Consider the following 15,386-nt stretch of genomic DNA (forward strand, 5'->3'; position numbering starts at 1 on the left):
CCTTAGGGCTTTTGTTCAAGTCTGTCCATAAGACCAAAAGAAAACAAATGTTTAGTCTCAAATGACTTCACAATCCAAACCACAGCTGGCAGCCTTTACTGAGAAGCAGTCCAGGTCTCTTAACACAAAATGAGCTTGTCATCCCTTGTGTGGCTAAAATCAAGAAGGTGGTGCACAACAGCTTGCTGGTCACAGCACTTGCAAAGGAAGTTGGAGACCTAAGTTTTAGGCTTTCCTGAGCCACAGATGACTCAAACCCACACCTGTCTCCCAGATGAGTGCTCTAACCACCAGGTTAAAGCCTAGCCTGGTGGAAACACCTGCCACCCTTCCTGTTGAAGTTGAACCATTGTGCAAGAGTGCAAGAGTGATGGGAACCAGGACTGCACCAAGCAAGAGGGAACCTGCCTCTAGCAGTCAGAACACAGCTGGGAGCAGAGGAAGCCCTGGGTTACAGTCCCTGCTCCAAGGCCTGTTTAGGAATTTTACATTAGACCAGTGGTTCTCAACTTTTTTTAGACTTGAGGGACCCCTTGGAAAATGCCAGCTTAGTTCTTACTTGTTTCTTTAACTACAAAAAAATACTAGAGTAATTCTTCTGTTGCAAAGAATCCAGGAAGAACACAACAGGACAGAATGTTTTTAACACTATGGATTCGTTTTTGAAATCTCTGGTTTCATCTTGTGAATCATTTTTGTACACCTACCAGTGCTAACATTGTGTGGCACTCTGTAGCACCTCAGTTGCAAATCGCAACATGAGACAGCCATTAGTCAAAAAACAGAAATAACACTAGCAGCAGGGACCCAAAACCCAAGCCTCCCATCTCAACAGCCACCATGTCAGTTGGGTATCTACCTCAAAAAAGAACTGGGTGCTGTGGATCCTGAGTGGATGGAAGCAGGGCACCAAAGCTCTGGAGAGAGGCAGGAGCTCGTATACACCCTTGTGCTATTAGCTAATTGCAGGCAGCTCCCCACTCACCTTCTGGGCTCTTTGAACCACCCTCTGAAGTCCCCATTGCCACAATGGGGTGCTTAGATGCCTACCCCAGTGTCTTTTAACTATCTTTCTGCGGCTAGTTCCATGGAGCCATTTTTACCTGGATATTCTAAGATTTTGCAGTCTGCGGTCAGACAGTATCTGTATCATATATATATTTTCTTCTTCTAGCAGCTGAGCAGAGGCTTCCAAATCGCTTACTTCCTTTTTGTAAACTTCAACCTGTTAGAGATGAGAAACTAAGAGGCGTAGGTGCCAACCTTTATTTTTGCTGGGGGGGAGGGGCTCTAAGATGATGGACATGTAACCCCTGCCCACAGTGTGTGGGGAACAGGGTGGGTGTGTGGGGAAGGGAGGTGGGCACAGGCAATGTGTGGGGGGTGGGCAGGTGATGTGGTGGGGGAGCATGTGCACTTGTACATGGCACCCCCCCCACCGCCTCCAATCGCCCTCCCTGCTCCCCCCAACCCCAAGCAGCTCCTTGCAGGCTGTAACACTGCCAGCCTGCATGGGGAGACCCCCAGTTTCCCATGGTTTTTTCTCTGTTAAAGGAGAAAATCCACCTTTTTCTACAGTGAATGGAAAACCCGGATCCCTGACCTCAGTCATCATTCCTAAGAAACATTACATAATTTTTCTCAGGTTTGGGCCCTGACATCCCTCTCTCTGAGGAGGGCCAGGGGCTTGGACCCCCATGTACTTGGCGCCTATGCTATGAGGTAATCTAGGAAAGAGAGAATGAGAGAGATGAGGTAATCTGGGAGGGAGACAAAGAAAGAGAGGGAAGGGTTGAGCTGTATACACCAACAGGTTTTGCTATCCTATCAAACTGGTCCTTGCACAGATGCCACTATCCTGGCAAGATTGCTTTCACCAATACAGTTTACACCAGATCCCTGGTGTTTACAAAACACCTTTCACAGATAAGCCTATGAACTTCACAAATCTACTGGATACAAAAAATCATGGACTAAATACAGACATTGGATTTATGACACATTATAACCTGCCTGCCATCCAATAACCCCAGGTGACCTGTCTGCATTTTACCCACTACATTCTCTCACCAGATCAACCTTCCCATTTCCCGCCCCCCCAACTACCTGTCTCACATATATCATCTCCCATCCCCACTGATCTTCACTGCCATGCATTTGCATTTTTACAGACCTGCATTTTGCATATTGATGTAAGCTTCTCTTCTACCCAGAAAAGCACACAAACTCTCCCTAAGCCTGAAGAAGGTTGTTTGTGCCCGAACACTTGCAAAAAACAAACTGTCCAACTATTTAGTTGGTTTAATAAAAGATATCACATTTACCCAAAGAACTTTTTCTGCCAAAGGTGTATAGTTCTCCACCTTGGGAGGAAAAACCTGCAGCATGCTTATAGGCTTGGTAGTGCTAAGCTGGTTAGCACTACAGATGAAAGGGACTTGGGGGTCATGGTTGGCCACAAAATGAACATGAGCCTTCAGTGTGATGCTGCGGCTAGTAAAGCAAGCAAAACGCTGGCTTGCATCCATAGATGTTTCTCAAGCAAATCCTGGGACATCATTCTCCCCTTGTACTCGGCCTTGGTGAGGCCACGGCTGGTGTACTGCATCCAGTTTTGGGCTCCACAATTCATGAGGGATGTGGAGAAGCTTGAGAGGGTGCAGAGGAGAGTCATGCGCATGATCAGGTCAGGAAAACAGACCTTATGATGAGAGGCTGAGAGCCATGGGGCTCTTCAGCCTGGAAAAGCGCAGGCTCAGGGGTGATCTGGTGGCCACCTATAAGGTTATCAGGGGTGCTCATCAGGATCTGGGGGAATGTCTGTTCACCAGAGCCCCCCAAGGGATGACAAGATCGAACGGTCACAGACTCCACTGCGACCCATTCAGGCTGGACATAAGAAAGAACTTCACTGTCCAAGCCCTCAAGGTTTGGAATAGACTTCCACTGGAGGCGGTTCAAGCACCCACTCTGAATGCCTTCAAGACACATTTGGATGCTTTTCTTGCTGGGATTCTATGATCCCTGCTGTGACTTCCTGCCTCTGGGGCACGGGGCTGGACTCGATGATCCTCTGGGGTCCCTTCCAGCCCAAATGTCTAAAAAATGTCTATGAAATCAGAGAAAACCACGATTCCTGGTCATTTTGAAGCCTAATCCTACCCTTCAGAGGACCTGCTATTTCACACAGTTTAGTGTAGTATTAGGTCAAATGGAATGACACCACGGCCACCTTCTCCTCCAGAATCTACCACTGAAAAAATGCAAAGAGTTAACTATTAAAATGTGTTCAACCCTTAAACCAAACCAACTCATAAACCTGCAGGAAGGAGCACGCCTGCTACACTTCATCTCTGTTTTTATCAATGTCCTTGTTCAGTCCTGAATGGGATAGAGAATCGGTGTTGAGCAGAACAAACAAAAACAAGGGCTGGGAGTCTTTCACCCTGGAAAATTCAATCTCCGCACTTAGGTCAGAAAAAAATTAAACACAATTTATGTAGGCTTCAACTGTAACCTGCCAGAGCTTAGTTATAGTCCATTAAGATACGAGCTAGCAAGCACCAAAGCCACAAAGTAACTAATAAAACTACCAGATAACACTCTGGGTTTCTGTTCTCCTGTACACTAAATTACAGTTTTTCTACTCATCTCCCATGTAAAACTAAGATTCTTAAGACCCTTTTTCCAAAACCACATCTGACATCCATGTCTAACATTAATACGTTTTCTTATAGCAGTCAACATTTTACATACTTTAAAATTACTCTGTAGATGTTTGCTAGATGATTTGCTAGATGTTTGTAGATGAACCCCTTAATTATATCTTTGAAGAGAACATGTTATTACTTATTTTTTAAAAACCTGATGTATGGAGTGCCACAGTCTGTAGTAAAAACTGAAATTAAGGCAGAAAGGTAGGTAGTACAACTGTGAGTAAGAATGTTCACCTTGAGATCTTAATGCCAAATATACAAAACGTATTTTTCTCTTCACAGCTTGTAATTAAAGCAAAATTCTCTTCACCTTTTTATTCATCCTTAGTGGTCTACCTTAGATAGCAAACATCTACAACCTACCACTAAGTCAAATGCATCTTGTCATGGAGTAAAAAATTGGGTGACTCTTACCTCTTCTTTTAGCCATTCATTTTCTTTAATTTCCCTGCAACTGCTTTTGTCAATGTGTTGAACAGCATTCTAAGAAAACAAACATCAGAGAACTCCTCTGAAGATAGGATTTTGCCAATAGTAGATACTTGTAGAAGACATTTCCAATAGGCAGTTTAGTTCCCTAGCCAAAAAACATCAACCCAAGGAAACATACCGATCTCTTGCGGACACAAAGATACTTCACCACGAACGAGTAGGAGGTTTAGTTCCAAAAATCAGCCATCCTTCCCAGATCATCCCAACCAAGGCACATTATCTGATTCCTCTTTTTCTGTATCTTATTTTTCCTCCCCAGCTTTCCTTTGACTTCTGAAGGTGGGGTAGAGTGGTACCTTCAAGACTAACTCATTCAGAAACCTTCCCTACCATCTGCTTGACTTCAAACTAACATGTCTAACTATCTCTTTCTACTCCTGAGGTACCCTGCACTGATGTAATAATCTTGTATTTGTAAAATCAGACTTCTGCAATGAGAATGAAGCAACACTACAAATACTGCATTATAACTTGATCCAGTGAAGCTCCTCACTTATGCAGAGGCCCATGCTAGTTAATTTGCTGGCAGAAGCTACAACTTCATTTCTGATTCAAGTAAGAGGAGATGGAGACAGGAAGGAGCAAGCCATTGTTTAGAACAGGGATGTCAAAGATACAGCTTACAGGCTGGATCTCAGCCATGGAACTGTCTCATCAGACCCATGGGGCTAGAAATTTGGCAACAGTGTTACTGACCCACGGGCTAGATCTGGAGTTCAGAGCTATGTCATCTGGTCCGTAAGGCTGCCCATGGGTTAGAACTTTGGTGACGGGATGAGCGGGGGGGGGGGCTGCTGTAGCTCCCAAAGCCGCAGCAATTAGCACTGCCACTACTTGCCCCACCACCACATTTCTGGCCCTACAAACAGCCCCATGGGCCAGATGATGTCTCTATGCTCTAGATCTGGCCCTATTCTTTGGATTCACCAGTGGACCACACTGCACTACTCATCCAGCCCACAGAAATGGATGAGTTTGACACCCCCTGTTTAGAATTGTAAGTACATAAGCTATTAGTCTGATTCTCTTCTTGTACCACTGAAAATGAAGAGTGACCTTCTGAAGTCAGCGAAGTAAATCCCTGATTGCTAAAGGGATTCAATGACAAATAGCATTCCAATGATAAATGTGCATAGATCTCTGCAAAATGCTTTCTGAAAACTGATATAAATGAGAACAATTTGGGTTCAAATATGAATGAAATGTATGTTTGTCTTTAGATTACAGAAAAGGTAAATGCTTTTTCCTATCTTTAATCACTTTTGTCCACATTCTAGTCAATATTCATTTTTGAAGGAAAAATTAATGTATAATAAAACTTTAAAATAAAACACACTAAAGCCTCAATCTTGCAAACAGTGTTCACTTGTTTAATGGCAGTTGGAATCCTCCCATATTTTTAAGTAAAGAAAACGTGTCAGTGTTTGTGCAACAAGACTTGTATCAATCACTACCAGTTTTGTTTCTCCAGACACTGGCCTTGCAGAAATTTAAAGATTTTTCTTTTTTAAATGCAAAATCCTGTTAAAATTGACAAGCTACAATTCTGAACTGGCACTAAAGAATTACATTTGTTTTGTTCCATGTTTATTTCAAGAAATAGCAATGCTTTGGCATTTTCAAAACATGCTTCTAAGTTTTAAAACAAAATGCTCATTTTTTTTTAAAGTTTCAAAATTTAATTCTACAAGGAATTAATCATAGTACAATCATAGTAGATTATTAATGATTTTCCCAGTCTGTGATAATATCAAAATTAAATTCATAGGAAATATGTCAAGTTCTTGGGCATGTCACTTTACCTCTCTGGATGTAAGCTTCCCAATCTATAAAAACTGTGCTACAAAAGTGGTAGATATTATTGCTACAGTCCATTAAAAATAATGAGCAATACAACCCTGGTCAATAAAAATATTATACAGTTATTTTATTCACAACTCTTACTCATTTAACATCCTGTAATTCACTTGGAAATGTTCAAGCTTGTATTTTTTTAATCTGGTTGCAAATGCTACTAAGTATAAAAGCAAAAATATACATTTCTGTGCATGCATAAACACATACACACATACCTCAGTGGCCCATTCCTTCTTTTGGCTCTTTTGTTTCTCAACCATTCTGTCAATTTTATCTTTTGTCATTTGCAAAGTGCTTCTATAGAATTCTGTAAAAACAAAGCAGAATTTTTTTAAGGACCAGATCCAAAAGAGAACCTGGGTGCTCATGCTGTATTTTACATTATATTTAAACACTGAAGTCAAAATGAACGTTGCACAAAAACCCTACTTATCTTAGGTACCTGAGAATAGGTAGATGCCTAAAGTTCAGCTACTGCATATGCTCAGATCTGCTGCCAGCTTGGCCAAGCCAAACATTTGGATATCTAAACTCCATGTAACGTATATGGCATTCATAAATTAGGCCTTCCCCTCTCCCTCTACTTAGTGTACCAAAATGTTTTGAATCCCAGTCCCTCAGAACCCAAATCTTTCCAGTTAATGTATATGGAACTTAGGATACTCCCTTGGGCTTGTGGACTTTGCGGCTGAAGCAGAGTACCTACTTCTGGGGATGGTGATGTTCTCTTTTGGACCTGTGCCTAAGTGACTGAATCCCTCTGACGAGAAATTGATAACTGGTCCAGTATTCCTGAACTCAAGCTAGCCTTTCTAGTCATGGCATCAATATTTTTAACAGACCTGAATGTCTGTTTTCAGAGAATATATTCAATTGAATCTTAGCATACTCTTGTTGTGTGTCAGCGGACTGATTAGCACTAACGGTTAAAATCAAACTGCATTCTACCCTGGGCTGGTATGCAAGAGAGATGCAAGGAAACAATAATCTTTCTTCCCATTGTAGTCTGGCTGACCACTCTCTCAGTTCTTCCATTTTACGAGTCCACCCTTAGGGAAAAAGGGAAGAGGCAGGCAAAGATGTGAAGTCCCTTCCCCTGCACTGACCTGTAGAACAATTGGTATATATGAGACCATGCTACAGAACATTGTACTTTATGGAGTACAACAAAGGTTGCTCTTGCAGCCTTCATTCTGAAGGTACAGTGCATGAAGCAAGGAGAACATTTCTGCAGACTCCTGCTAGCGCCCTGGGACTCTCTACCCTCTCCTGTTGGCAGTAGTTTGTTTCCCATGACCTTAAATACACAACAATGACTGGAATATAACAGCACAGCAGCAGATTTAGAGCATCTTTGTCTCCTAAAATTCTTCTTCATCCCACAGGATATTAATGATAACTAGACTGTATTCAGTTATCCTCTGGTGTATATCAGACCTAAGGTTTATTTAATCTTTAACCAGCTATAGAACTGATAGGAGAAGTCATCTCTGAATAAAAATTAATTAAACATTACTCATAATTCATAAATGTTAGAACCCAGAAGGCACCACTAGATCTTTTAGTGCTACCTCCTGCATACACAGGATATCATTGCATTTCAGCCGATACCCAACTTGATTTGAAGACAGCAAGAGACAGAATTCCACTTCCTTTGGTACTTTGTTCCCATAGTTAATCATGTTCACTCTTAAAAAGGTGTGCCTTTGTGTCATTTTAAATTGTATGGCTTCAGCTTCTACCTATTGGTTCTCATGTCTTTCTGTTCAGTTATTTCTGTACTAGATTAAAAAGCCCATTAGTACCTGGTATTTTCTCCCTGTAAGGGTGGTTATATACCACAATTGATCACCTTTCAGTTTGCTGATTAAACAGAGTAAAGTCTTTAAGTCTCTAGCTCTCAAATCATTTTTGCAGATCTTTACATCTTTTGTTTAAATACAACATCTTCTTTTAAACGTTGACACCAGAAATATTTATATTGTGAGTCTCTCCTCTCCTTATATGAAACACCTCCCTGCTCCTATTCCCATTTATGTGTCCAACAATCACATTAACTAAAGGAGGTAGTGGAATCTCTGTCACTGGAAGTTTAAGCGCAGGTTAGACAAACATTTATCTGGGACGGGTTAGACAAGAATGATCCTGCTTTTAGCAGATGGCTGGACTTCAATATCTTCTTGTGCTGCATTCCATTCCTGTTTCTCTATGATTTTGATCCTTTTTGCCATAGCATCACATTAGGAGCTTATGAGCTGCTTGTCCAATATGCCCCCTAGATCCACAGGATGCTTTTTGTTTGTTTCTAACAGAGTAAAGAGTCTTTTCATATCCATATAAGCAATATGGTTTTCACATTGTTTCAATCATCTAAGTAGATTGTTCCATGTCCTTCTGTTTCCTGCCCTTACCCTGGAGTGAGGAGAGGCATGGTGCACCGCCCACGATGATGGGGACACTTGCAAGGCACAGTGCAAGTGGAGGGAATAGGAGAGGGATATGGCTGGGGAGTTGGGATGGGGGACACCTGGGTGTCTGCACACAGCATGGTGCAGTGAGCAGGGGGGCAGGGGCATGTCCATGGGACCCTGGGCCCATGGCTCATGCTGGTACTGTCTGCATGGCATGTGGTCCTCATTGCTGCAGCTCATACGGCATGTGGGTCCCAGCCACTTAGACATTTGACAGCTCTGGCCTAGGTTATGTAGGATGTCAGGCTGTATGGTCATATTGTCCCTTCTGATCTTCAAGACAAAGGAGTCTGTATTCAACATGTTCTCTTTTTTATTAAGCACCTCAGTTGGCCCAGTAAAGATTTAAATTTATTGCAAACAGGGGAAACACAAAGTATCAGGCTTTCCTAGAATAGTTACTTAAGTGAACTGGCACAGGAGTAAGCAGTGTGGAAAACAGTTTAGATCTCAATCAAGATCAAGTATGTTTTCAGAGCTGTTATCCTAGGGCAGACAAAGAGAGTAGCTGAATAGCTCTTATCTACAGCACTTGATGCTTGGTAATGGTTGGCACTGAATGTATGGAGACACTTATATTGTTGTCACTGCCTGTCACTACTGGCTGCTTGGCTCTGGTAATGAATACAGAGATGCTTATAAGGGAAGCAAACCATGTCTTTTTTTAATCCTAAAAGTTACACAACAGCTAAAAAAACTAGCACATGATTTTAAAATCAACTGTGTAAGCAAATCTAATGGTTTTACTAAATATAGACATTGGATTTTTGACACATTATAATCTCCCTGACAACTGACTCTGGCTTCTTTACTTTTCATTCCATCCAGGAAGAGCACACTAACTGCTGAAACTTCCTTAGCCTGACGAAGGGTTTTTGAACCCAAAAGCTTGCTTAATAACTATTCTCCAACTATTTGGGTTGGTCTAATAAAAGATATCAGATTCACCCAAGGAACCTTGTCTGTCTAATGGTTTTAAGCACCCACCAACACGATCACTAAGCTCTTAATAGCTTTTAATTGTGTTCTGTTGCTTTCAGTTAGAACTGAAACAGTTCCCAGAACATGAATACTTTAGTCCTGAGGATTTTGCAAGCCCTTGCACCCATCGCCTTGTAACCAGTATACTATACTCAGATCTTGGGGAATGAGGTGCTGCTCTGTTTGCTAGAAGAGACTGATACCTGCCTCCACAAGCTCTAGATTTAAAGCACCATATTACATTCAGATTTCATCAGCTCCAATTATGTGAATTCCTGTGAATAAGGAATTTTGAAAAGGAAATTTATAGAGGATGTAGTGATACATCAAAACAGTAAGAGCATAGCAGAATTGATGAGCACTTTCCAAATTGAGGCCCATTGTTAGGCTCTGTAATCTGCACTTAGACAACTAAATAAAAGCAGCTTGAGTGTCCAAAGTACCAGGCACGTGTAACATCTAGACATCAGTGGAGCACCTCTGAAAAACAGTTTGCCTGAATTTTAACTGCCTAAAACTAGCACATGAAGCTTAAGTTCAGGCAACCAGATTTGAAAATTTTGACTTTAATGTATGTAATTAATCTGATCACAAATTACTTTCTGCAAGTTAAGAAAGTAGCTCAGGCATGTGTTTACATGGGGCATTGTGTGTATTTACATTTGTAACTGACCTGTCATTTCATTAAGGTCATCTTTAAGTGCCTGGATGTCCTTTTCCAAGATCTGGATCTGTTTGGCATGATCTCCACTTCCCACATTTTTGTATTCCAGCCAATAATCCTTCTCGAGCTCCCTTACTGAAAGTTTCTCATCATATTCACTTATCTGGGAGTTCAGATCTATTGAAACAAGATTAAAAGATAACATTATTTCCCCTATTACTATGTACATTTCTTTAGTTAGGAGGGTTTCAGTGGCACTGGAGATAGACAAGCTCTCACTGCAAAATATTACACAGGCTGGCCCTACTATCCAATGAGGTGGCACTATCTTTTCCAGAAGCAGCTTGGATTCACATTGGAAACAATGGAAGACAGCTCATTTTGAAAGGCAGTATCTCGCTCAAAGGCACGTTGCCTCAGTCTCACTGGGTGCATCTACGTGTTCTATTAGCATGGAGCAATAAATTTGGGCGCAATTCGCACTAGAGTTTGTTGCTCCTGCGCACCACAGTTGCATGTGTGCCCAGATCACAGCGATCACAGCATGCTGAGTCAGGTCAGAACAGCCCCAGCTGGCAGGGGCCCAAGGGGTCAACCTGCCAGCCTGGGGCTGCTCCGATCTGGCTCAAAGTGCTGTGGAGGGGCTGGCTGGGGCATGAGGGTGCTTCAGTGCAGGGTTAGCCAACAGGTAGCCCCTGTGCTAAAGTATCCTCATGCCTCAGCCAGCCTTATCAACATCTATACGTGTGTTGTGGGACAGTAAATGTCGCCACCACAGTACACTATTTGTTTATAAGTACTAACCTACAGCAGCATTTATTAGTTTAGTGCACCCTAATATGGGTGGACGTGTAGATGCTGAGACTTTACGGTGGAGCTAATTAGGCAACTCCATAGTAAACATCTCATATGGCTGCACCCACTGAGAACGATGGCAACCAAAACTACAAGTTATAATGGCAAAAATACCTGCTACTGTTGTTGTTGTTATATAAATATGCCAATGTAGCTAATGTATAAGATTTCAATGAGTTTAACTCTGAGGGAAATGTGAAGAGTCTGTACTATTTCATCATTAACATCATGTAGGAAAAGGGGGGGGGGGGACTTCTAAAATACAGTGTTGATTTCTTAAAGGACCCATTTCTAACTGATCTAATCTATCTAATCGATTGGAACAAGAGAACAGGAATTGGCTCCAACAGCTTGAAGAAAAAAAGAGTCCACAGGAAGCAAGCAGCAAATAAACCACCCAATCATGATGCATACACTTGCAACTACTGTCACAAATCATGCAAATCTGATTGGACTATTCAGTCACTTGAGGCATTGCAAACCATCTACACTACAGCCTGCAATATCCACCGTCTCACAGATGAAAAGATGCCAATCACAAGGCACTGGTAGGTTTTCATATCTAATAAATTTTAACTTGAACTATTTTACGGGTTTAATTAAAAATTCCCAGAAGACTAATTCTATATGCATAAAGTAGGTGCTTAATCTGGGAGTGGGAAAGCCATGTTCTTTTGTAGGTGATGTAGTGGCTCAATCTCTGCTTGAAGTGCAAAATTCTACTCCACCCTAGCTGTGGACCTGCAAGCTACTACTCACCTTTCAAAAGCTGTTCTTGGTCCCTAACATACTGACATTGCTCCTTCATTGCCTCCTCTACATCATCTCTGGTTACAACCTCCTTTTCCTCAAGCAATTTTTCATGTTTTTTGAGGTCATTTAGTAGATCCTTGATATAACCCAGCTGTTCCTCCTTCAGCTGTTTATTCTATGAAAAGAACAACAATAAGTTGTGCATTACTGGTTTTTTTATCTATTTTTTCAAAAATTTAGAAATAAATAGAATAAGACTTGGATTAGTGCTAGGGTGCTTTGCAAAAATATCCAGCTAGACAGAGCTATGTTGCTTATTTGAAAATGGCTTCTTTTAGGGAAGTGGGGAAATCAGTGGAAGAGATTTGTATTTTTTGTTAGTTTTGTTAAGTCCTGAAAGTTTCTAAATAACTTCCAGGCCATTGTCACAAGGTAATGACTCTGATACTCTTCTTCCAGGCATTTCTATTGCATAGAATCTACATATTGTTTTAACAATATTTTCTTACTTTGTTTTATAAGCCACATTTTATAGCTGGCAAACTCAAACTTAGACAATGTGACCTGCCACAGCCATAGAAGAGAATTTACCAGAGCCAGGACTCCTAACGGGGACTAGGGTGACTACCTTTTCAAAATGGAAAGATGGGACATATGCCTGCCTTTCCCCCGCAGTGGCACAGCAGGAGCAGAGCCAAGAAGACCCCATGGGCAGGGCAGGGGCAGATGTGGGCTGCCAGGAACTCTGCGCCATCCACACCACCATGGCAAGGTGCCCCCTGACTGCCCAGCAGCAGCAGAGACAAGGGCAGTGGCAGTGGTGGTAGAGTTGTCCCTCCTGCTGCGAGCTGTAGGCACCCAGCTGGCATGGGGCTCCTGGGGGGAAGGGCAGCAGGGCAGGGAGCCCCAAGCCTGCAGTGGGCAGCCCGCATCCACCCCACTCCACTTGGCTCTTCTGCAGCCATGCCGCTGGTGGAAGGGGCAGGAGGAGAGGTGAGCATGTGTCCCATCTTTCCATTTTGAAAAGCTGGTCACCCTACTTGTAGGGCCTGAGGAGTTTGATACCCTTGGGCAATACAATATGTTAATGCATTACAGGAGATACTAGAAATTATAATGCCCAAAAATTCAGCTCAAATACGGTTACGTGTAATGAGACATTCATACTTATTTACCCTTTCTCGATATTTTTCATTCTTTTCTTCCAGTTCCTTGAGTTCTAACAGAAGCCGATCAATTGCTTCTTCCTTTATCTGAATTCTGAGAAAAAAAAAAAGGAATATATGATGAATTATTACAGAACTCTGGCAGAGAGTGGGAGGGATTATTTTAGAATATATTAGCTATATATTAGCTATATATTAGCTTTTTTTATCTGTGATCTCCCAATTGCTCTGCTAAGGTGGATCGGCATTGTTACCCCCATACTTCACATGGGGAGACTCAGAAATGGAGCAGTGAAGTGACTTCTATAAGGTCTCAGAAAGAGGACCAAGGTCTCCTGACCCTGTACCTCTGTAAAGGATATGGCTAGGACCATGCTGCCTCCCTGATAGGCTAGTGCTTCCCAGTGCATGTTTTTGAGTGCAAGATGGGAAACTCCATGAATGTTAATTTGATTTATCCAAACTGTCCTGTCTCCTGCAGCACTGGCAGCCTATTTGACTTCCTGAGGCCCTTACAAACTATTCACTCTCTGCTAGCAGCTGTACTGTTGTCCGCTATGGTCCCCCAGTGCTCTGGAGGTTTGTTGTGAGGGAGTTACACAATGATTTGTGCTAAAATGATTCCTAAGCAGATATTTCATCAGACAGTCACTTGGATCAGAGGGAATCATGCAAAAAGGTTGTTCCCCAATGTGACCTTCCCTCCTCAGTGGTAGGAAAAAGCTTCCTTGATTTCAGAGGCAGGGACAATAGAGAGGAAGCAGCAAACTTCCTGTATTCTCCCTCACCTCTACTATTAAGACATAAGTAGGGTGGAACGTGACCACGTACTAGGTAACTTCCCAAATCACAGGAGGTTATGGTTTGCCTACTAAACTGCCACTATGCTAAAAGGAAAAAGAAGCATATAAGCAAATCCAGGGCTAATAGCACAGCCCTTGAAAATTACTACAGTATATAGTAGTTTCAGAGTAGCTAGGGTCAGGAGGGACCTGAACAGATCATCTAGCCTGACCCCCCTGTCACAGGCAGGAATGAACGCTGGGTTCATAAGAACCCAGACAGATCCAACCTCCTCTTGAATTTGCCCAAGGTAGGGGTGAGGACCACTTCCCTGGGAAGTTGGTTCCAGATTTTGGCCACCCTAACCGTAAAATATTGCCTTCTGATCTCTAACCTAAACCTATTCTCCACCAGCTTATTACCATTGTTCCTCGTCACCCCAGGTGGTGCTGGGAGAAAAGGGCTCTACCTATTTGCTGTTGATCTCCCCTGATGAGTTTGTAGGCAGCCACCAGGTCCCACCTCAGCCTCCTCTTGCTGAGGCTGAACAGGTTCAGGTCCCTCAGTCTCTCCTCGTAGGGTCTGTCCTGCTGCCCTCTCACCAAGCAGGTGGCCCTTCTCTGAACCCTCTCCAGGCTGGCCACGTCCCTTTTGAAGTGCGGCACCCAATACTGGATGCAGTACTCCAGCTGCTGCCTGACCAAAGTCACATAGAGGGGGAATATCACTTGTCTGGACCGGCTTGAGATGCACCTTTGGATGCATGACAAGGTATGGCTGGCCTTGCTGGCTGCGGTCTGGCATTGGCAGCTCATGTTCATCTTGGAGTCCAATAATGACTCCAAGATCCCTTTCCACCTCTGTGCTTTCAAGAGGGGAACTCCCCAGCCTGTATGTGTGCTGTGGATTCCTTCTCCCAAGGTGCAGCACCCTGCATTTGTCTACATTGAACCCCATCCTATTCTCGTCTGCCCACTTTTGTAGTCTGTCTAAATCTAGTTGCAGCCTCTCTCTCCCTTCAAGTGTGTCCACCTCGCCACACATCTTAGTGTCATCAGCAAACTTGGATAGCGTGCTTTCTACCCCCTCGTTCAAGTCGCTGATGAAGTTGTTAAACAGTGCAGGCCTGAGAACCAAACCCTGGGGTACCCCACTGCTCACATCTCGCCATCATTCACTTTTATTCATCGTTCCTAGACAGAAAAGGGATAGCCCCTCACAATGATCTAGTTTATCATGGGCCAGATTTCCAAAGGACATGGAAACCAGCAGCTCCCACTGCAATGCTTACAGCAACATTTTCCAAGGAAATACATCTATGGTATAGGGTATTAGGTACTTTGGTGCTTAAAACCTAGCACTGGGAACCAGCTCACAACATATGTGCTGCTTGTTGATTGATTTTTGTAGTGCCCTTTTGTGGGAAAGCTGTTTTTTCAAAAGAAACTTTTTCTTACAGTGTGGCTTATTTAGATTCTCTCAAGCTCTCAAATCTCCTTCCATCAGTTATGTTGGTTTGTCAGTGAAGCTATATTCCAAAATCATCATTTAATCTATTTCCTATCTCTTCCCAGAACTCACTTACTCTAGGGCACAACAGAGGCATGTAGAACCATTACCATCAAACCCTCTGCTGTTCCAATATGTA

At 42.7% G+C, this 15,386-nt stretch overlaps 1 protein-coding gene across 4 annotated transcripts in view; it reads right to left on the bottom strand.

The window, feature by feature from the left end:
• The window catches only part of CCDC83 (coiled-coil domain containing 83), a 36,199-nt gene that overhangs the window by 6,462 nt on the left and 14,351 nt on the right, over positions 1–15,386 (bottom strand). For 3 of the 4 annotated variants that reach the window (XM_014605885.3, XM_014605886.3, XM_006267506.4), the window contains exons 3-8: positions 12,965–13,049; positions 11,796–11,964; positions 10,191–10,358; positions 6,281–6,372; positions 4,131–4,199; positions 1,104–1,225 (exon numbers count right to left, since the gene is read on the bottom strand). In XM_014605885.3, the coding sequence (XP_014461371.1) occupies positions 1,104–1,225; positions 4,131–4,199; positions 6,281–6,372; positions 10,191–10,358; positions 11,796–11,964; positions 12,965–13,049 (705 nt within the window). The remainder of the gene's footprint in view (positions 1–1,103; positions 1,226–4,130; positions 4,200–6,280; positions 6,373–10,190; positions 10,359–11,795; positions 11,965–12,964; positions 13,050–15,386) is intronic. The other variant, XM_059721945.1, reaches the window with a different exon arrangement.

This window comes from Alligator mississippiensis, chromosome 1 (genome assembly GCF_030867095.1).
Source record: "Alligator mississippiensis isolate rAllMis1 chromosome 1, rAllMis1, whole genome shotgun sequence".
Taxonomy (NCBI): domain Eukaryota; kingdom Metazoa; phylum Chordata; order Crocodylia; family Alligatoridae; genus Alligator; species Alligator mississippiensis.